Here is a 23,652-nt window from a genome sequence, read left to right on the forward strand (position 1 = left end):
CTTCGTTTTGATTCCTGGGGCCGGGAGGCAAAATTTTCCAGGGTTTATTAGGAATTCACAGGCCCCGGGCACTGTGCCCGTGTCAAAAGACCATCCAGCCCTGGCCCCGCTACTATGCAAAAGTTGCTCAGGAGATAGGATGGGGTCTTCCTTTCCTCCTAATCTTTTGGGGGCACAACGAGAGACAGTATTATTGTGCTGGCGTCTCTGCGGGGTAGGTCAGCTTCAGGCAAAGCGAGGTCTCCTCTTCTGCAGTTGCCTCTCGCTTAAGATATGATTATTGTTACACAAAACCTAACGGGAGGCCTAAAATACTTCTCCGCAGTGAAAATAATTGCAGTAAGAATATTCTGTTCTCGGCAGAGAAGTCTTTCCGAGATGAATATTGGATGTTCCCGACAACATGAGTATTTATTATATTAGTATCACAGTTTGCCATGTATTTCACAAATCTATTGCATCTCCTCTCTTAAAATCTTAGGGAAATCCCATTGTTAGCATTCCTGAGATTCTGAGCAGGTCACCCAGTTCAATGGCAGGTTGATCCCAGAGCCACCTTTTATCCAGGATACCTTTGGCTGCATTGTTAAAAATGAATAATAAGGATCCTTGACTATTGCCAATTCCTAAACATGGGAGCCAAAATTCATTTTCATTGCAATTATTGCCATTTCACTTTTCTCTGCAGGGAAGTAAATTCATGATGCCATGGTCCCAGTGTCATCTAAAGGGCAAAGCAAACATCCTGTGCTTGAAGGCTGTTCTCTTAGCTTTTCTTTTACTATTTATTTGCTTTACTAGTTTGATTGTATCCCACATTTTGATCAGAAGCTCAGGGTGGCCTACCTAGTGCTTTCTTCTTTTTTCCCCAGCAGCAACAACAATCCTTTTGGGCTGAGAGAGACTCAGTTGGACTTCAGCCAATACATAGCTTCTTTTTCTTAGAGGAAGTAGGCATTAGGGTAATTTCATTTGCAAGATAGTAGAATATTGGCTATTGTTACTTTTACAGTCGGATTTACATCTAGACACACAAAAACAAACAGAATAGCTTCCAAGTGGGCTGAAATCTACTAATTTCTGTATTTTGTCTGTCTGTGTGTATGTGTTCCACCCTTTTTGCTCATAGAGCATGACACTAACAATAAAAGATGAAAGGTTAAAATCTAATAAAACATTAAAAAAACATAATTCAAACTGGAAATAATGTGGGCTGAGCTACAGGCTGTGCCATTTGGGATTTCAGCTGCTTCTCTGAAATCAAAAATGAAGCATGTAAAAATTCAAAGATTTGCTTAAATTATCTTGCAAGTAATTTGATGTATCTACATTTGGTTTATTATTAACATTGGATTGCTTCTCAATTCCCCACAGAAAAAGTTTTCTGGAAAGCTTATCCACAAACCTGATAAGACAAAATGCTTAGGTTTAAGATTTATGTAGAAAGTGGGTGATAAGTTATTTCAACTTGCTTTCTTGAGACACATAAAGATATCTATGGAAGGAGCATGTTAATCAAGTGTGGTAGTTTTCAAAGACCAACCCATCTGTAACAATTAGAAACAGGCTTGGTACCTTGCTTTTCTAAACAAAAGGTTTATTGCTGGAGACAAGAGAAAACAAAACAATCCTGACAGTGATTCCTAACTGTTAGAGACAAGGAATTCATACATTTAAAATATTAGTCTTTCCAACCCCTAAGCTTCATCTTTGGTAAAGGAATGCTAGCCATCTGATGCCAGCAGGATTCTTCAATAAGAACTCTTGAAGATTAGTCAGACTTATGACACCACCCAGTTTTAAACATACTTACACATCAAATAGACTTCAAGTGACACATTCTTGTACCTGCTAAGATTAGGCTAGAGAAACCGTTATTTGTTAAACTAACAAAATTCTCCAGGATTCTTAGCAATGGGCAAGTTGAAGGGGTGGGATGGGATAGCTACATTTAAGGCGCAGGGAAAGGATGCATAGGTAAATGAGTGTATAAAATAGGCCAAAGTAAGGATATTTATACATCTCTAAGAAACATGATTTTGGTTTAAGCTATGTGGGCCCCTGGATCTAAGATTGCTTGCCCTTGCTTTGGGCATGATGGTTAAGATTTATGGGAGTTGAAGGCCAGTCTGCTGTAGCACCAGCACCAGACATCTTTTAAGTATTCCCCATTGATTTGTACCTGCGCATAGGATCCAATCACTCTCTTTCCAAGGGTTCATTCCACTGGAAATTTCTAGCAAAAGTGCAGGGGTCAAAACAAAACTTAGAGGAATAAGCCCATATCTCTATTTAGGAGAAAGAGCATTTTGCTCAGAGATGCAGAAGATTGCATATGTGAGACAGTAATTCTTAAAATGAATCACTGACTCTTTTAGTCTATAGTTGTAAAATGAGATGCAGGCAAGCTCAGGTGTCTTTTTGTCTGGATTTTCATTCAGTTTTCCTTTTCCCTGCTGCTTCTCTATTGCCTTCTATATTGTCATGCAAGTAAAAGCCATTGGGTTCTATTAAAGTTGCTATCTAAATTTGCAACCACTTCTACTGGCACTGTGCCAAGTCTTGCAGGTTTAAATTGGACAATCCATTTCTAAGAAGATACCCAGACCCAATAAATATCCAGAAGAGGAAACTACTGGGGGAAGCAGCCGAAGGAATATGCTAATCCTGGAAACCAGTTTCTGCAGGGTGAAAATCAAAGGTCTACCTTCCCTTCTATCTTGCAAAAGAAATTGGAATTGAACTGGATTTCATCACCATTTGTAATCTTCATGATGGCTGCCTGAACCAACACTTCTGTACTTATCTCTAGCTGAAACCATTATGGATGTGAATTATGGGGGTTGTAATCCAAAATATCTGAAGTGTGCTAGTTTGGGAAGGTAATTTTATATGATGGTGGGAAATATCTCTCTCTCTCTCTCTCTCTCTCTCTCTCTCTCTCTCTCTGTGTGTGTGTGTGTGTATGTATGTATGTATGTATGAATTAGTGCCAAGGTAATAACTGATGTATAAAGCTAGAAATAATCTAAAAGGTGTTATAGCTTGTAATTTTAAAAAGTTTTATTTGATAGTCTCCACAAATTTTTAATTGGCTGTTCTAAGAGAAGAAAAATTGCTGTAAAGGTGAATTTTAATGGATGGAGCGGAGAGGTACACATTTTTAAACTTTAAGCCTAATTTCAGCCTATTTAATATACTGTTCCGGTTTAATCATCATACAAATAATTATGTTTATTTCCAAATAAGTCTGCATAGCTCTGCAGTCTTTATTTATTCAACATTTTTTCATTATCTCAAAAAAGTGTATTTTAACTGAACTATTTAAAATCAGTAATAAACAAAACTCATTTGATCAGATTTTTCTAATGAGAATAATGAAAATAAAAGACATTAATATTTGACTGAAGTAGAATAATTAAGCCACGTCATCTTTTCTCTTATTTAAAACAATCGAAATTATGACTGCTTAATTGATTGATACAGTTCTTCATATAAGTCTTTTATAATTGTAATAAATATAAGGCTATGTACCAGAGGCACATATTGTAAAACATGCCAGATAGAACTGAGTGGGACTATTCAAATATAAATTATATGTTACAGCATGCATTTGCCTATGATTGGGGGAGGAGTAGTAGAGGATTGATTTGCTCCACTCAAGTCAGTGATAAAATAAACAACTTGTGAATCTAAGCTTTCAATCTTTTGTCTTCATTGCAAACAGATCGACAAAGCAGTAAACGTCATTGATTTCAATGGAATGTACATCTTAGGAAATAAGTATTTTCTCAAGGAATAAAAGCAGAATTTCTAATTATTTCAAACTGGGTGTTCATCACACCACTCAGTGGTACTATTTACAAGGAAACCTTACAAAACTAAGTTCAAGTTCAGTCTAGAGGAGAGTTCTCCCTGAGGTTTTCAAGGAACAAAATGCTGCTTATAGCTATATACATTAAGGCAAAACTTTAATAACCAAATTGCCACTTCAAATAGAGAAAACAACAGTTTAGCGTACGCCTATTCAGAAATAAACTCATTTCTGGATAAATTTGTTTAAAATTGTAGCACCGAGAACACATGTAAATCAAAATTTTATTATAATTTTCTTTATATAATCATTCTCCAATTTAACTAAAGGTAATCCTGGCCAAGTTCTCCTTGGAAACCAGTCCTCGACTCCACTTAAGTCAGGATTAAATTTGGTAGCTACTGCTACTACATAGGAGAGTATTTACTGTAAATACAAAAGCTTAATGGTTTGCTAGAAAAACTTAAGAGCAGAGTCGTTTTTTAGATTGTGAACTTGTGACCCAATTCTGTCATAAAAAGTCAAGACTGTGTTTTACTTACTCAGACATCTAAACTGCCTTTGCCTCATCTAGATCAGCTTTTCCAGTAAAAGTAAAATTCCCATTGAACTCAGCTCCTGGCAAATGGTCATTGGCAGCAATACAGATATGGTTTCTCCTTGCCTTCCTCTGAGTTTCTTTTGTCAACTTCCCCTTATAATCCATAGCCCTAGGGTACCTTGTGATCTCCCATTCAAATAGGAATTGGGTCCAGCTTAGAGATGGAGATGAGCCCCATTCAGCTACTTGCTGCCACCTGTTTTAGGGTTTCGACAATCCGACAAACCACACTGCGGTCTCTAGGGCTTGTTTTGGTGCTATGGCCATTTCCTCTTTATTGATCTGAAGCCTTTTCTAGACTCACCCAAACAACCCTACACCCTTTCAGGAATGAAGGCGATTTTATATTGCCACAAGATTGTCAAATAACACTATAAATCCCTAATGCAGCCTTTATGACATCATTATGTCGAGGATCACATTCTAAGTGGCGATTAACTCTGTACTTTTGATTCTGTGTCTCCTGTTCTATTTGCTACAATGGCAAAACCTGCATGGGAAAGACACATTTTCTCCCTGCCTAGTAGGAGGTGCTATTATGCCGCAAGCTTAAAAGAACTTTTTCTCAGTCACAAAAGCAGTCTTCCTCCTATGAAGCATCTAGTCTACTAAAATTCAGACCCCAACCCTTGTCTTGATGCCCTCCAACCATGTTGGGCTTCAATTCTGTGAAGGGATTGTTGAGTAGGGATTGTGGGAGTTGTAGCCCAGGATAGCTGGAGACCCCAGTTTGGAACAGGTTGTTTTGGAACACTGGGCTCAGAATTGTTCAAAGGAAGGATGAATGACTTGGCCACAGTACCCTACAGATTGCTGGACTACATCTTCCATCATCCTTAGTTGTAGGCCATGCTTGTCAAAAGTGATAGGAAGCAGCTACAACTGAATATCTCAGGGAGGCAGATTTTGCAAGGATTGCGTAGATGCATCGTGGAAGACACAGGAATTTTTGCATAAAATTCATTTGGAGCAGGAGTTACAGATCATTGAAAAGTAGAGGAATGTTCTGGCTTCCTCCCTGCTCCCCTCCCATTAGAACCGGAATCAAAAATGTAGGCATTTAAATATTTGCATATTATTTTGTGTAGAACTGAAATGGTTTGGATACGCAATTCAAATTTATGTTATTCCAAACATTTGCCCTTCGCTTGGTCATAGTTTCATCCTCTTTTCTTTTAAGACCGGATTCCACCTGATAGTTTCGCAAAGGGCCTTTTAATAAACTTCAGATACGTACATTATGCATTGTTAGCTCTTTCCAAGAACATCAAAGTAAATGAGGTCAGCCCTCTGATGCACTTTCAAATAAAACTTGAGGAATTCCTTCCTCTCCTCCCCCACCCCCTCCACCCCATATTTGGGACACTGAGTAATGAAACCACTGGGAGGATTAAATGAGCATCTTCCTTGAAATGAAAACTGAAAGCTTCCTTCAGTCTTTGCCCTTAACTTACCCTCGCCTTGAAATGTATAAAAGCTGTCTTTGGCAGTCATCCCGAGACAGCAGTTTACTGGTCTTAGTCCCTTGGGCTTAACCTCTGCACAATCTGACTGAACTGCGAAACTACAATCCTAGGGTTGAACTGGGTTTTTCTTTTCAAACAGAGTACGACCTAATTCGCACCCATATGCCCGCACAATTAATTTCAGTGGAAAATAATACATTGGCACCTCCTTCTCATTGGTGGATCATGCCCATTTAGTAATATTTACTCGTGAGATTCATATGCCTCCTCGAAAGATGTCTAAAAATGGATAAGGATTTATTCTACTTTATGGAGGCCATTTCCGATAGGGAGAAAGTCTCTTACAGTACCACTCAGTGATATTGCTGAGTTACTCTAAAGGCAGCCGACATTGCTGCTCAAATCTTTTAACTCCAACGAAAAACAAAAAACGAAGGCTTGAAGCCTCTTGGCGCTGGAATCAAGTCCAGAGAATTCAACGTCTTTAAATTCGAGGATAAAAGATTTCTCTAACAAGGTTCTCGATCCTATCCCCCCATTAAAAAAAAAATCCAAATGATTCTAATTTTGGGAGTAAAACTGATCGAATTCCGTTGGAATTACTCCTGCGTCACCCGCTTCGATTCAAGGCTGGGCTCTACAGAAGGTAAACCGGGTTAGATTCGGGTTCTTACCTTCCCCCTTCCCTCCCCCTCCCCCAAAACTTTCGGCCGGAGATTTTGTTCCCTTGCTGGAGCTCAGGCAAGACAACAGACTTCTTCAAGGCGGTCCCGCCGGGGGCCCCCAGCTGGATTTAGGTGATAGGCCTCAAGTTCATTCCCAGAGATCGGGCAAAAATCCAGTAGTCAAAATGTCTGTCTTTAACTCAATCCCGTTAATATTCCCCTTCTCCGTGTTTTTCCTCCTCCTGTTCATAAGCTCAACCATTGTAGGCACTTAGGGAGGTGGATCGGGCCGCACCTAAAACGTGGGGGGTGGAGCAGGCCCTCCCTAACACGAAATAAAGGCTTGAGGGACAATCTGTGCTTTCGGCAGCGAGAGGCCGACAACTTTCAGTGCGGTTGTTTGACAAAAGGAGCCGGCTGCGGCTGCCTGTTAACGCCGGTTTTGCTGAAAGACGAAGGGACTGCGGGATTCGGAGCCCGGACAATTGTCGCCCCCTCCCCTTTGGTCCTCGCACACCTGGGCAGCGTTGCGGAAGCAGAAACTGGTCAGGAAAAAAAAGGAAAGGGGAGGCTGCTTGGGTTGGGAGAGATGATCAGCAGGTTCATACAAAGTCAAATGGCCAAACACTTCTGAGAAGCAACGTTTATTTTTTATTTTTTGCTTGTTTTTGTTTTCACCGTAGAACCACGTCCTGAATTTCCCAGAAGCCCAGAATGGGAAAGTTTTTGTTTGTTTTCTCTGCTGCAGGAGTAAATCCATCTTCAGCACTGAAGCAGCACCAATGTTTTGTTTTGTTTTTTTGTTAAAAAAGAGAGAGGGAAAAATCTGAAGAGGAAAATACAACAAAACACAACAATCTTTTTATTCTTCTTATTTATGTAAATCAGGTCATCACTGGACAAGAAACCAAGTTCTACCCATTACCATAACAGTTTGTCGATAAAGAATGAAAAAAAAATCAGATTGGGTACTATCTAGTATCAAGCGCTTGTATATTTTTTTTTGTCTTTTTCGCTTTTTGATCTCAACCCTCCCAAGTTTGAAATTCCCCACCCATTCACAGAGGTATAGTCACAGATAAATAATCCCCAAACTACTTGCTTGCCGTATTTACACAATCCCATTAAATTAAGCATAAATAAATATATACAAACAAACTCATCATTGAATAAGTTTCTCATTTTTTTTAACCCACCCCATTATTTTTGTGAAAGAGACCCTAAAACAATTTATATTTTTCCACTGTTATGGAAGGACTATTCAAGAATAGAAGTCAGATTTACCATTTTAAATGTTTTGTGATAACATAAAAAGAGAATGTAATTGATTTCCCAGTCTTATTTTCTGTATAGGAATTTGCCTTGTTTTAAACTTTACTCTTTGAGTCCTCAGTTCTTAAAAATTCACTGTGGGAGCACAGATTCCCTTCTATGCTCACAAGGGTTAACTTTCCTAGAATGGGTTTCAGAGAACGGATGGGTGGCAAGGGGTTACATGGTCCAGGCTCTTAGCCACCCATGTTTCCTTTCTCAGGACACATGATTGCTCACTTTAAATATTCTTTAAAAAACATAAGATAGAAAATTGGAGAAAACAAATACCAATACTGAAAAACATACACTCACACATATATTTTAATAAACATATGGCCGAGAACATACATCAGTGCAATTAAAGCATTAAATTGTTAACTGCAGATAAGTTGCTTTTTAGAAGGGTGGAAAATTTTAGTCAGAGCCATCCCACCAAAGAAAGGGCATTCAGTGCTGAAGACATAACATCAACATCATCATCATAGGAAAAAGGAGGAGACTCCCTTAGAGACACTCTTGTGGGTGCCAAAAATCCACTACGTGAAAGAAACAACTAAGAAATCTCTCTATTTCTGCTGCCATCTAGTCATCATCCAGATTTTTTTTCAGTCAGTTATGTATTTAACAATATATTTGTAAGAATCCCCCACTCCGTTACTTCAATTACCACTCAGCAAAAGGAACACAAAGGTTTTAATAGTACAGGGAAATGCCCCTAAGGTAAATCCAGTGGAAGAGCAGGGATCATTCCTTGATCTAATAAGCAACTCTAGAGCAAGGTGCTTGTAATTGACTTAAAGCCCAATCAAAAGTTTTTCTTTTAATGACAATTTAAGCAGATAATTGGGCAGAAAAGAGGGAATGGGATGGGAGGATGCCTTTCAACAGAAGACACAGTTTTCCCAAAATATTCTTTAGATTATCAGTGATCTTTCAGGGCTTTGGGGTTGGATGATGATTCATTCCTTCCCCCCCATCACACACACACATACACACACACACACACACACACACACACACTCCCTCTGAAATGTCTTGAATTGCTACAGTCCCAATATCCTTCCCTACCAATCATGCTACCACTGCACTTCCATTACTATCTCAATGGCGATGTATTGCCCCCTCCCTCTAGAATAGACTGCTGAGAACTCACTCAACTGACTGAAGGAATTGACTGGGCCAAAGGTGAAAAGAGAAGGCTATGAATTCAGAGCTTTCCTTCACTCAGATTGATTGCCGGGCCTGGCCATAGGGAAGTTGTGCTTTCCCATTTTTCTTCCATGTCTATGAGATATGCCTCACAATAACATGTAGTTTTTCCTCATGTATACCAAAGTGGTTGCAATAGGGAGCTTGGAAAGAAAGCAAAGGAAGGCCATTTCGAAGAGAAACCACCCCAAATGGAAACAGTCAAAGAGTCCTTTCTTTCACAATTGCTGGTTTCATTTAAAGGAAGCCTGATGTGAGAAATTGTCATATACCTGTCTACCAATATACTAAAACCACAGTGAAAGAAAGTTTTATTGAAAACAAATTCCAGGAATTCCCCTTCAAACAATTTTCCTTAAAATGCAGAGATTAAATACTCATGACTAATACAACCTTCCTCTCTGAATTACTCTAGAAATCAAACAGAATGTTTCTAATAAGGTGATTCTATCACTGTGTGGCTCAGAGCCCGAGCAGCTGGCCAAACCACCAAGCCTATATTTTTCTCAGAAGATAGTAATAGGAAAAGTTGCACCTGTTATATGTGAAGCTGCTGACAGCCAGAAGAAATAACAGTTGCCAAGTATCTCTGCCATTCATAGCATTAATTCTTCTTACATCATGTAACTGAAAAACAGACTGGTACCTAATTATCAGAAATAAGACTCCTGGATGAGAATACCTGGTGGCTTTGCAGGTGGTATTGACCCCTCTATTGGCTCTTGCCAGCAGTGCCATTGAAGGATGATGCTAACTGTACTGGTCAAAACTGGAGAGCTATGTAAGGGGACGTTTCAAATTACTGGAAGAGTATAAGTGGTAGCACACCTGTTTGGGCTGAGACAACAACCAGTGGTTTCTCCTTTAGATGTTGTTGTGGGAGGGGGTTTGGTGGGGGGGGTGGACAAGCTACTCTATTCATATGTATTATCCATATACAACAGAACATTTAAACAAAGGAGAACAGTTTCCAAGCATAGGACAAGATGTGCAGGAAGTGTTTGGCAAAGTATTTGTCAGTGTGTTCCAAATTTAGCCTCTAAGTGACACGACCAAATAGCAGCCAATCTTAATTCCATAATAATGGAATAAGGTTGATTTAACAATTGGATTGTTAAAGAGGGAGACAATTACTTTATTTCAAATGACTTTGGGAAAGTCCTTGGCAAAGCCTCACATCATTTCTATGCCTGGGAGGATTTGTTCCATCAAAGACTATGATCTATTGCAGGTCATACTCTTTGGTGGAATGATGTTTAATTTACCCTTTAAAATATGGTTTAATTTACCCTTCTCCACTATCTGATCAAGAGATCCTAAAAATGGAAAAATCTGGACACTGGTTTCTTACTCTGTTTGTATCTTCTTCTTTTTCTGTCAGAAATCTTGTGCCTTTAATGACTCCTTACAAGAATTCCAGTAAGGGCAGCAGATGAAGCATCACAATACAGAGAATGAGAAAACTGCATATTCTCACCAAAGAACAGAAATGAATGGCATGAGAATGAACAGTAGTAGATACCTGCTTTTAGCTGCCACAAATGTATATAATCTCAAAATTACATTGCTTTTCAGCAGGATTTTCTTTCGATCTTAGGAATGCTGGTTTTCCTATTAGATTCTTTTACAGCAATTTGATACACAAGAATTTTCAAATAGCTTCTTCTGTTAAGGATTATATTATGAGCTACTTTTAATGATATTACAGATTTGTTTCTTTCTACGTAGATATTAGCTGTGACAAGAACTTCATTCCTACTCCCCCCAATCCTGCAATAATACTGGGGAAATTAAATGAATTAAAATGACAATGCTATATAATCAAAACATTCAGTTTTCCTCAGACATTTTAAAGAGATTTGATTAAAGATAATTTTTTCTACAATTGCAGTCCACAGGGATACCAAACTGTTTCCTCCAGTAATACAACATTGCCCTTTAATCAGGGACCATAGCACCAAAAAAGTACTATGTAAGACAAAAATTTGTGCATTGACTTTATGATGCAGCTCTACAGACCAGTACTGGAACTGTATAGGTAGTGCTTAAGTGTCATATGGTTTACAGAGATTAGAAAAGTGAGACATGTTGTTTTATTTTTATTTGACCAAAATATCATTGACTCATAAATTATTATCATAAATTTATCTCATTCATAAATTAATATCATGTGATTCATTCATGAATGAGATTTAAATAGTATCAATTACTTTTAAGACTGTATCGATAACTATTATTTTAATACATTGCTTCAAGAAAAAGTTGGGTCCTGCAGCTGTGATGTAACAGTAGCATGGGCAGCCAATCTTTTATATACTCAAGTAATTTACAAATTCTCTTAAGAAAAAAAACCTTTAAAGTAGATGGGTCAGATTATTAGCCTCTAGGAACACTGATGGGATGTGGAATAAAATTACCAAAAATAAGAGATGGGGGAAGAGTAGGGCTTGGCATAGCAAAGGATGGATTGCACAAAATGTATCTCTGAAAATATGAAGATGCCAATCAGTGTGTAGACAATACTGCTCAATCCATTTGTGCATTCTGCTGCAGGGTCACAGAATCTGTTGGTGATACCAAAAAAACAAAACAAAACACCTTGTGAAAGAATATTCTCCTGGAATAGTTAACAAGTTATTGGGGCAGAAGACCCTAGCCAGTAAAACCACTGGCACTTCTTTCTATTTCTTTCTGTCTTTATGATACTCATATGCATACACACAAAATTAGCTTGAGGGTCAGCAAGCTGAGATTGAGACACACTTATCAAATAATGCCTCCAAACACCTGCTCTTTAAAGCTAAATAATAATTGATCTTCCCATACTATTCAAAAAAAAATCTTTCAAATTTTATTCTAAAAACAGCAAATCAGGTTTCTCTGGATTGTTATGCAACAAACTTTAGCAACATTTAAAAGTAAAAGGCAGGCATATCTGCAATTCAGTAATCAATATCAGTTGCATGTCTATTACCTGTCCAACTTTTCAATTCTTCTGCCTCAATGTCTTGTTTAATTTAATGATAATCTGTATCTTAGGCACAAGCAGTTGAATTTTAAGTAATGGAATATTTCCTCAGTAAGCCTTTTTAATGTTAATTCAGTATGGATCTTTCTTGTTCACATTAATGGGTAGAATAGTAAATTATTTTTATTTTGCAGTAGGGAACTTGCTATATTTATAAAATTCGGCAAGAAAGCCTAAATTCAGAGAAAAGAGAAAAGCAATCCATACTACAACTGCCCTCAAGTACCATAGAGGGTCCTCTAAAATAATATGAACATAAAGATCCATTTTGCCTTTCCTTTCTTCTTTCTTTCTGGATGCTAGAATGGACAAGACATACATACAAGATACAAATTTCCAGTATGTCCTATAAAGAAAGATATCTTAAAAGTATGCTGTGTAGTTCAGTCAATATTAAGCACATTTAAATTCTATTGGCTTTAATAGGATCAAGTCCAACACATACTCAATTCTCTGAAAAATAAATGTAGCAAACTGGGTAGATGGAATGGTAGTTTTGACTTTACTGTGTTGCATGATGAAAGACATTTCTTTTCCCTTAGGGACAGTTCCTACTACACTGCATTATTTAATATATTAACTATTTAGCCTGTTAATTGCCTTGATAAGTTGGGCAGCTTTTTTAAAAAACACTAGTACTCAAGACAGCAAAAATGAACCAAAACATTTTTTCCTCAAGTAGAATAAAATGGCTACACTAAGATAATATCACTGACCAAAAAATAAGAAAGTATGCTATTGATTTCATAACTATTGTTTTTACTATATTCCTAATTAAAATGAATTAATGTCATATGGAAATTCAGTTAAGATTTTTCAAGTTCTGCAATAGCCATGATCACAATCTTATTGTAAAAATGCTGTGCTTAATCACTCCTCCTCCTAAAATATTACTGAAAGTGGACAGATATGAATTAAGATCAGAATTTAAAGCTTCTCTCACAACTCAACTAATAGTTGGCATTAAATAAATTCCTATTAAAGTCAATAGAACTACAATTTTAGTATTTAGATATTATATGTGGAAGCGCCACAGAGTGATGAACTTTCCTGCCTAGATAAATATACTTAGAAATGGTGCCTTACGATGTCCATAGACAATAGACTCCTATTTAAGTGCTTGGGAACATGTCTCATTAAAAACAAACAAAATGGTGAATTCCTGATACCAGAATTTCTCAATGTGAAAAAATAGCTTTAAGTACATCTTAATTGGCTTGGTTGGGAATTAGGAATCACAGAGTCAGCTTCTAAATGCACACAGATAATTTACTACCTATGGTATATAGCTTCCTATATGGAAACAGGACTGATAATTATAAATTAAGAGTATTTCAAGCATCTGCACATTGATACATTTCTGTATATATGCTGCAAAAGTTGCAACTGTCTGGCATATGATATGTACAGTTGCTTCAAATGAAACATTAACCGCTGCTGTATTATGTGATCCCAGCTTATAGTGTAAAATGATATAACTTTTACTGAAAACTGCAAGTACCCAAACAGCATTTGAAAACTGCATTTAAAATAAAAAGTTGATTTCAGCATGGATGATTAGCCATAGACCCAAGCCTTCAACGTTCCCTTAAGTGGAATGAAATTCCACCAAAATTAATGGAACTTACAGCCATATAATGTGTTTGGGATCAGGGTGGCAGGCATAATACATCTTTATCCTATTCTCATCTTCTAGAATGAATTCAGTATGTGAGGCCAAAATGAAGCATAGACACAAGCTGTTGTGACAAAGGGAAACAATCTTTCAAAATGCATGAAATACCATAGCCACTGTCAATTCAACAAAACCTTTGCAAAGTGATAACATGCAGGGTGACATTCATTTTCCCCTTAAGGATGGTTTTTTCTCCTACCTACTCCAAAAAGGAGTTAAATGTTTTAAAAATGTAATTCGTACTTAATTGTTGTAAATTATTGGAAAATGGCCAATTCCTCCTCTTCTACCCCAGGGTCAAGACAACTATTTATCTTCCAAGTCAAAATTTGCAACACTCCTTTGATAATGAGGAGAAACTGATTTCTTTAAATTTAGATACTAATTTAATAATGAGCCATGATACTTATTATATCTTTTCTAAAAGAGGAAATATATTTTAAAAAATCTCTGTGTTTTTACTCTGTGCATCAAACACTATTGGCCCACCTCCCAATTGTTTTTTTTTTTTAATATTGGAGGACATAATATTTGCTTCTAAATCAGCATCACTTGCTCAGTTAGTGAAGCCTTATCTATTCCCTTTGAGCTTCTTTAAAGAAGTACACCTGCAGAATTCCAAAACAACTGACTTTGATTTGAAAAAGAAAAATTTCAGAATTGTGGATTTTCATCTCAGTACCTGATGAAATGTGTACGGAGCTCTAGTCCTCTTTGAAGAAGCTCATAAGCCAAGCGGGCAAAGCTTTGGGAAACAGAAGAAAATTAAAAAGGTGCATACTCCTGAGAAGGTTTAACATACTTATCAAGACATTCTTCTTATTAACATTTCTTTAAAAGCACAAAAAGTGTGTCTGTGATCTGAGACATTTTAAAGAGAGGCAGTCATTGCTCAAATTTTAGTATAAAAATGTACAGATTGATACCATTATCTGTGACATTATCTCTACCATTACTGTTCCCAGTCTAACTGCACTCCAATGCATACATGAATGTCTTCCATACGTGGATTTTCACTTTTGTAGCACACACTTTCATTTGTGCCTCTTATGGGACACTTTGAACCCTCCCCTTCAATAGGACAAGTTATTTCATAGAAATGTAAAAGGTAGTGTTCCAGGTGAGAGCTCCATGTGTATAAACAAACTAGGAATAAAGATTACCAGTTTCAGGCACAGGGCCATTTTAGTAGTAACATTTGCCCTCCATACAACAGTAGTTATGAAAAAAGTTGCAACTGAAAAAAAAAGGCATGTTGATCTTTATATCTATCCACAAAATCTTTTCCCTTTCCTGTTCACAGTTGTTGCATGCCTGTGCAACTTTTTTCCACAGGTACACCTTCATGAAAATGTTTGCTTCATGATGGGCAAACTGTATTATGAAACAAAGGGCTGACTCTCATTGTCAGCTATTTGGTTTCAGACTTAGTCATGCTGAGTTTTAGGTCTAGAGTTAGTTATGGCTAATTTTGATTACAATGGGTCTCCTCCAAATATTACCAAGTCTGGATCCAATTCAATACCTTAATGGAGCATATATACATAAATTCTACACATCCTTATTAATAGAAAAAAATGATTATTTGCAGCCCCCCCCCAAGTTTTAGGATTAAATATGTTAAGTGGGCAGCTTTTGATTAACACTTTAGGTAAAATATCCAGAACAAGCAGAGGCACCTGAGAGCAATCCATTAGCTCTTCCACTTACTCATCCATATACTGTAGTTAGTTACATTTTAACATTTTCAGAGTCTGAACCCATCACCTCTGCATGTAGTTACTAACAATTCTTCTTAATGACTCATGGTTTGGACAGTCCCAGATTTGGTTGTTTCCCCCTTTCTTCCCACTATTAGAAGATCTTTGGGCCAAATGCTACTGATAAATTTGAGGCTCAGCTATTTAGACCACGGAGAGAGAGAACAGCAACATTTTGCACAAAATCAGGAAACTTGCTCTGAACGGGACAGTCCAATATAAAATATATCCATCCCTTAGGTTTTTCTTTCTACTTTAGATAGATTTTTAAAAATAGTAATAATACAGAAACAGACTGTGTACCTCAGCCAACATAGCAACATTATCAAAATGATTCTTCCAATAAATTATTGATTGCTTTTATCTGTTATAATTTCATCCCCACCAAAAATTATTTTAAAAAAGGATTGTGGGATGACAGAAGTGGAAAATCCTGGATGTTATCTTCAAAAGTTCCTTTGCCATAGAGCCACTGAGCCACTCTTCCTGTTCCACTGTGCACCTCTGACATTTTCTTTTTTTTTTTAAATTACTTGCAGATGTGATCTACCTAGCACAATTCTTTCAAAACCCAATCCAATATTTTAAAGCTAAAATTAAATGTTTTTCCTCCCAAAGGATCGCTCTCAATCTCTCCTTTCTGTTTTACCCCCTATTTTCATTAGATTGCTTTCTGGGTTTTGTTTTGTTTCTCTCTCTCTCTCTCTCTCTCATTTTCTGTGCTTTTCTTCCTTGTCTCCAGTTTTACTACCTGGTCCTTCCCCAGAAGTGTGCCTGTTAGCAGAGTTGTTGTTCAAGAACATCTTGTCCATGCCTTTGAGAGCTTCCGTCAGATAATTCTGGAGAGCAGTCAGAGCAGCACAGATGGCTGGGGACCCAAAGCCATGAGTGATGAGACTGAAGTGAGTCAAGCAGCTCTGGATCCCTGGCTCCAAGATGGGCGTTGGGCGGCTATTGCCAATGGGCGTCCGGTCTTGGGCCAAAAGATCGGTAAATTCTTTACACACTTGCCTGGAGATGAAGAAAGCAGAGGACAAGAGCCAGGATCAGTCAGGATCAGAGAACTCTGGATGGATGACTATCAGCATTTTTTTTTTTGGGGGGGGGGGGAAACAACCTACCAAAATCTAACAATTAAAGCATTCTTTCAATATGGTGAAGGGATTTCCTCTGAATTCTGTACTTGCATTTTGCTCTTTCTCCTGAAATTTTCCCTAAGGTTTGCCTTTAAGGTTACCACACTCAGACTGAAAGATTATGACAAAGAAACCAAGCTCGGCCACTGTGGAGCAGGAACCTGAAGCAGATTTCTCAGAGCTATTAGATAAGTATATTCCATTTGTGATACTTTACGGAATTTGTTTCTTATTTTTACAATCACACTTGAATGTACCTTTTTTGCATATAAATATGACTGAATTATTCAAACAATGACTATTTTTCAATGCTGATAATCCTGAGAGAATTTTCCAGTGCATTGTTGGAGTTCTGCTTAAACAGTCTACAGAGGGAGCAAGTCCCTGGTGAGATAATAAAATAATATAATAAAATAAAATAAAATAAAAATAAAAGGATGCTAGAGTTAGAAACAACCAAAAATTTTAGATCAAGAGGAAGAAGAAAAAGATTCAAATAAAATCAACTATGATTGCTGCAAGTTTACTTGGGGGGGGGGGAAGTACTGAATGAAATATTTGAAGAAATACCATTAATCACCAAGCACAACATCCCTTTCTTCCTCCATCAGGCTAATCAATCTGCATGACTGTATGCCACTAGTAAAAATACAGTTTTGCAAAAAAAAAAAAAAAAAGCCTAGCCCAGCTCTGCTCTGCAAGTATTCCTAAAATACACTGAATGGAACTACATAATAATACCTATAAGGTGATACATTTTATGGAGAAAATAAGCCATTCATACCCAATAGAAAATATAAGAAATAAAGGAGGTGTGTTTGTATGAATATCTGATATATTGGATGCAGTGATTACAGCACTACTCTACAAGAGTTGCCATCATACATTTACTTTGAAAGTAAGGCCATTTTTTAAAGTAATTGGTCAAATCTCTGGCATATTTTCACATTTATATAGCAGAAGCCAATTTGTTCAAGGTTCTCCAATGTATCCATGATATGCAGAAGTTTGAATACAGCAATTTAAGCATCATTGTATTCTGCAACTACATACCTCTATCATTTAAGGAGGAAAATCAGCTTAACCTACCCAACAGAGTTGTTGCCATAAGGAAAACAGAAAAGAGTGTTAAGTATACTGTCTTAAGGTGTACAAAATAAAGGTAGGTTATAATGATAATGCTAATGCAGTTAAACTCAGTAATAGGGTAACCAAATACCTCACTACAAATATCATTTGCCTTCAGAACAATGAAAGCTAATTAATGATCTAGATTCTAGACTGTAAAAATCAGGACAGTCATCAGACAATGGTGAAGAGTTAGAGAATTCTATATCTCTGCTGCTTTCTAGTAATCATCTGGATTTTTGCAGCTCAGATCTGGTAGCGGAGAAAAGTCCTTATGAAGTTTGACACTCTGAATAATCTATAGATAGTGACTTGCTCAAGTGAACCAATGCATAACAGAATGGGTTAGAAAGGCATGCTGGACATTTGTCTACAGTTCTTTTATCAGCATACCTGCACAGAGTTTAAAGAAAAAAGTAAAATCTCCTTCAAGTTGAGCTGAACTCAACTTGATACAGATATAGTTTTTTGGAAACAGTACAGAAGTTGTTTGGTATTGGGCCGTTTAAAAAAACAAAACAAAACTTTCGGGCCCTATTATTCTCTGGTAGTCTCCAAGATTTAACCAGTATGGCTATTCTTAGTTTCAGAACTCAATGTCAACTTTCTGGTCCATCAGTCAAGGCAGACTGGGTTTGCACATTCCATGGTTTGTTTAAATCTCATTATAAATAAGGTACGCATGACTGGCTCTTCACCAGAAATCACTACAAACTGTAGTGGCTTGGTCCACAAAACTTGCTGGCCCAAAATGAAACAAACCAATTCTTAAACTGCAACAAACAGGTATTTTTCTTTCTACGACATCCTATGTCTGAACCATCAATTTGAGCAGGGCTATCATGCCAACAGTTTTATTTGCCAGTACCTAAAAATGACTAATTAGTCAGCAAGAGAAATAAGAGACATTTTAAATGTGATGGGAGTGTATTTAGCTCTACTATTGTACTATTACTGTTTACTGTGCAAGTGATGCTGTGCAACTGATTGTTTACTGTGCAAGTGATGAAATGAGCCTCTTGGCATGACATCACACGCATGTACCTAAGAGGTTTAGTTACTCATAAGCCCTGTTTTGTCATTCTAACCAAATGGCCAGATTCTGCAGATTCTTTTCTGCAGAGAAAAAAAGAGCTGTGGCAGAGGAACTGGGGCTGAGAAGAGTGCTAGGATGAGCCCTAGCCAAAGATTACACAGGGATTTAAAGCCTTCAGAATCATGGAAGATGTTAAGCAAGCCATATAAGCAAGCTACCTAAATTGTGACTGCTCTATTGGGACTTTGATTACATAAAGAATAATGTGTTGATTCAATCAGATCTTTCCTGAACTCTCTCACTGTTTCAAGTTTACCCTCCCATGTATCCGGGATGGGTGAAAAGAGGAAGATCTGAAATACTGTTGCTAAAGCAGCCCTATTTTTATCTGTCCCTTTTTTGTCTGTCTATATATGAAGACCAGAAAGAGAAGTTGATTACAGACTTTTGCCACCAATAGCCATGGCCAAAGTACTTCAACCAACTACCAAACATAGGTACAGTACAAAAATGTGGTTAAAGCAACTTTTTTTAAAGTCCAATGTAGTCCACAGTTAAGACCAATACATCATATGAGGCAATCTTACATCTGATTTACAGTAGCACAGAGTATGGGTGACATTCATGTAATCAAATACAAGTAATTTCATATACTCAGAAGACTAGGGAGGACTGTAACACAGCCTTATGTCTCACAAGGTATTAAATCTATGAGCATTAATTTTTGGAAAGTAAACAACTTATCACGCAACGCCTCAATTTCAGTCTAAGCTGATACAATTGTTTTTGTTTGTGACAACAAGAGCATAATTTTAAGACAACTCTATGGATACAACTTTGATTTACTGTCCTCACTCATTAAGATGAGGGGCAGACATTTCCATTCATTAAGTTTAACAGATGTATGGATTAGAATCCTGTATTGCCTTGCTCAACAATAAATAACTATTTAAAAGGAGAGTTGAAAAACAATAATGCCAGATACCAGCAGTCGTACTTTCAGTATGCTTTCTGGATTTGGAATCATTTTGAGAATAGAAACGTTAAATTGAAAAAGCTTTTTATATTCTAATATGTATTAAATACACACACATACAATATGACACTGAAAGTTATGCAGGTTGAATTCATACATAACTCAGAAATGCAATTGTTTCAATTTTATTAATTTATTTAATATCTCTCACTGATGTCAATAATGCATAGAGGGACTTGGATATCACGTATATGCATACATATTTTATTGATATTGCTGTTCAGGTACCTATCAGTCCTAAATAGAATACATCAGCATGCACATATACCCATATAACAAACATTCAGTTTAAAAGAAGTACAATTCAAGGTGCTAGTTACCACTTTTAAAACCCTACAAGGCTTGGTGCCAGGGGTTGAAGGACTGCCTCTCCCCTATTATATCCACCTGGACAACCAGGACAAGAGGGCTGAGTACCTTAGGGGTCCCATCGTACAACTAGTGGGACCAGGAAAAGGGGTCTTCTCAGTGGTCGCCCTTTCTCTATGGAACATCATTCCCCTAGGTATATTTAGCCCCCACCCTGTTACTTTTCCAAAAGGCCCTAAAAATGTGATTTTGTCAGTGGGCCTGGGGACCACGAACGGAGACACAATTAATCAAGTGGTTGATTTGATTGTGTTGCTGCAGCCATGGATGAGTGGGGTGAGATTTTTATGTGGTAGTTTTTTAAATGTTGTAAGCCATAGACAGGCCAGATCCTGAAGTTGAAACTCAAATACTTTGGCCACCTAATGAGAAGGAAGGACTCACTGGAGAAGGGCCTAATGCTGGGAAAGATTGAGGGCAATAGAAGAAGGGGATGACAGAGAATGAGGTGGCTGGATGGAGTCACTGAAGCAGTAGGTGTGAACTTAAATGGACTCCAGAAAATGGTAGAGGACAGGAAGACCTGGAGGAACGTTGCCCATGGGGTCGCGATGGGTCGGACACGACTTCGCAATTAACAACAACAACAAAGCCATAGACCATGAGTTCTATGTATATAAGTAAGTAAGTAAGTAATAAGTAAAATTAGCAGTAGACACCAGAGGTCATAGAAGTGTTGGGTTCAATTCCTTACAATCTGTTTTATTTTAATTTATTTGATTGGGCTTAGAACAATTTTTGTCCCACTTTCTGTAGCAAATGAAAAATTATCAGGAATGTTAAATACTGTTGGCTAATGAATACATAACTATTTTGACCTTCTTCTTAGTTCTGATGCATAGAAAAATTCAGACAGAATGTTAATCATGCATGTTCATTAATATCCCACTGGTAACACTATAGTTCCTTCCATGTTGTTCAAGACTTCAATTAGGCAAACACAGTGCCAAAATAAATAATAAGTAGGGTAAATGTGTCACATTTTCTAAACTCAACAATTTATGCTCACTATAGAAAGTTGATTAAAATTGACAAATTGATGCAATCCAGAAGCTGAGATGACAGATGTACCAGTGAGATGGGTGCATGCCAGTGTAATCCATCCATTATACAAACATTTAGAAATATGAAACAAGGCAATTGATTGCAACATCCATTTTCTACACAGGTCAAAGTGATTTACAGGAAGGCACTGTATATAAATAGTAACCTCAGCATGAAATGAAATTATAAAGCTGTATTACAATATGATGGCTCAGTTGTGATTGTTTGAAAGTGATGGCAAGTGACAGTGAAAATTTAAAGAATCCTATTTGTGGGTCACAACTGTTAGAAGTATTAAAATGATAAAAAAAATTAAAAACGGAAATGTTGACGTTACATACAAAATGATAACACATTTGAATCTTCAAAGACCAAAGGCAGGAGGTAGGGTCTGCGAGCAATTAAAGTTTTGAGACATTAATATTGCTTGACCCTGCAGACAAGGGCAATTTAATTCCAATCATGTCTAAAAGACATCTGGCCAAATTTGGGCAAATGATTTTTCAGTCATCCATATATTTCTTTAAATTATGCTGTCAACAAAGCAACCACATTCTAAGGCAAAAAATAAATCTCTTTGGGACTTGCCTGCAAGATAGAACAAGTGAGGAAAGCAGTACACACTACGAAAAGGCCTAAGTCTGATATAAAGCACCCAACAATATGGCAGGGAAGCCAAAGGGAGGCATAAATCAAATAAACAGAAAAGCTATTGTAAAAGTTTCAATGGGCTAGGGAAAAAACGTCTAAATATAGCCACAGATTTAATATTCCCCCCTGCCAGCTCCCAGCTGCTACAGTAAAAGCATCAGATCTATGGATGATTAACTGTAAATATTGAGAAACATGCCTTATAATTTATTTTGTCATCTTGAAGGGATAGCTACAAGCCAGGAAGTCTACTGAAATGCAGATTTTTATATGAAAGGGAATTAGGCCCAAAGTCAACCTTCCTAAGGAAAAATGGGGCAGAGAAGCTAGCATGCTCTCCTAGGTCTACACCTGTAGCAATACACCTGAAGATACCTCAATTGTTATGGAAGAAAGACACAGTAGCTAAAGCCACTTTTATTTAGAAATATTTTATCCATATAATAAGGTAGTTTGTGATACATTTTGTCCCATCTGCTTGGGACTCACGACTCAAACTCTTACAGTTTCAAGAAATATGTCCTCCAGAAGCTTGCATTCAATGTGTTAAGAATGGCTTGTGTGGTTTTTCCAATGTCCAAGTAACAACCACTGTAGAACATTTATATGCCCAATACCAAATTTAAATAGGCCTTTTGCTTCCTCTTATGCTGCCTCATTACCTCATAGTAACGTTTCAGTGCAGGAATAGTACAGAACAGTGAAGGATTATATATATTCTTGCAACATCCATATCTGGATGAGAGAGCAGTGATCAGAAACCTTTGGGTACAAAGGTTACTTCAGCAGTAATAGAAACAGGATGCTCTCTGCAACCATTCAATAGGACTACTCAACTTTTTGCCAAGTGGTAAAAAGGTTAAACTCAGAACTTCTGACAATCTCATTCTGTAGTGGCTACAGAATAAGCCAGATCTACTTAGTTACAACCTCACAATTTCTCTATGGTTGTGTTAATCTGATCCATACATGAGGCAGGTTATTCACAGCTCAAACCAAGTGAATTAACACACTCAAGCAGAAAAGGGGGAAACTGCAATAATTTTCACAAAGAATGAAGTCTGTCCAACATACAGTACATGGAATAAAGAGTTATTCATATGAATAAAACATTTAATTAAGTACCTGTAACATCACTCATAATTCAAGAACAAGGGTAACACTGTGGGATAAATTATCATCTTATCAAAATTGTTAAAATTGTAATTGATTTTATAATTCTTCGCTATATCAGGAAATAATAACAAACCAAAGTACCAGTTATACAACAATCGGAATAATATAACCATTCAGAAAAATTCAAAATATTGGAGTAGCTAAGGAATTATTGTAGAAATAATGTAAATGATTATAGAAACCCCAAATTAAAATGTGAACTTTGTTCACATCTTGCCAAATCATTTTTATTGAACAAGCTGTAATTAGGAGTTGAACAACACACAATAATCCACAGTCACGTATCCCACTTTTCACACATCACACTGATCCAAAATCTGATTTGTTTGGTTTTGGCTTAGCATATTATTTAAACCTAACTAATTCACAGACAACTGGGTAGGTAGTCCTCAGTAGTTAACAATGGTAATTGGGACTGGGAGCTCTATTACTAAGGAACCAATCGTAAAGTGCCATGTCACGTGACCATACCGACTTACAATGACAATTCCAGTTGCCATTGTTAGGCAAATTCTGTTCCATCATTAAGTATGACATCAGGTAA

At 37.1% G+C, this 23,652-nt stretch overlaps 1 protein-coding gene across 16 annotated transcripts in view; it reads right to left on the minus strand.

Moving 5' to 3' along the window:
- Nucleotides 1-7,174: 7,174 nt before the first annotated feature.
- The window catches only part of TFAP2B (transcription factor AP-2 beta), a 68,879-nt gene continuing 52,401 nt past the window's right edge, over nt 7,175-23,652 (minus strand). For 6 of the 16 annotated variants that reach the window (XM_039329554.1, XM_039329558.1, XM_039329556.1 and 3 more), the window contains 2 exons: nt 16,284-16,543; nt 7,406-13,836 (listed from right to left, as the gene is read on the minus strand). In XM_039329554.1, the coding sequence (XP_039185488.1) occupies nt 13,790-13,836; nt 16,284-16,543 (307 nt within the window). In that variant the 3' untranslated portion in view covers nt 7,406-13,789. Of the gene's footprint in view, nt 7,373-7,405; nt 16,544-23,652 lie in introns of those variants that run through there. The other 10 variants (XM_039329559.1, XM_039329566.1, XM_039329563.1 and 7 more) reach the window with 9 other exon arrangements.

This window comes from Crotalus tigris, unplaced genomic scaffold (genome assembly GCF_016545835.1).
Source record: "Crotalus tigris isolate CLP2741 ecotype Arizona unplaced genomic scaffold, ASM1654583v1 scf7180000024401.5802323, whole genome shotgun sequence".
Classification (NCBI taxonomy): Eukaryota; Metazoa; Chordata; class Lepidosauria; order Squamata; family Viperidae; genus Crotalus; species Crotalus tigris.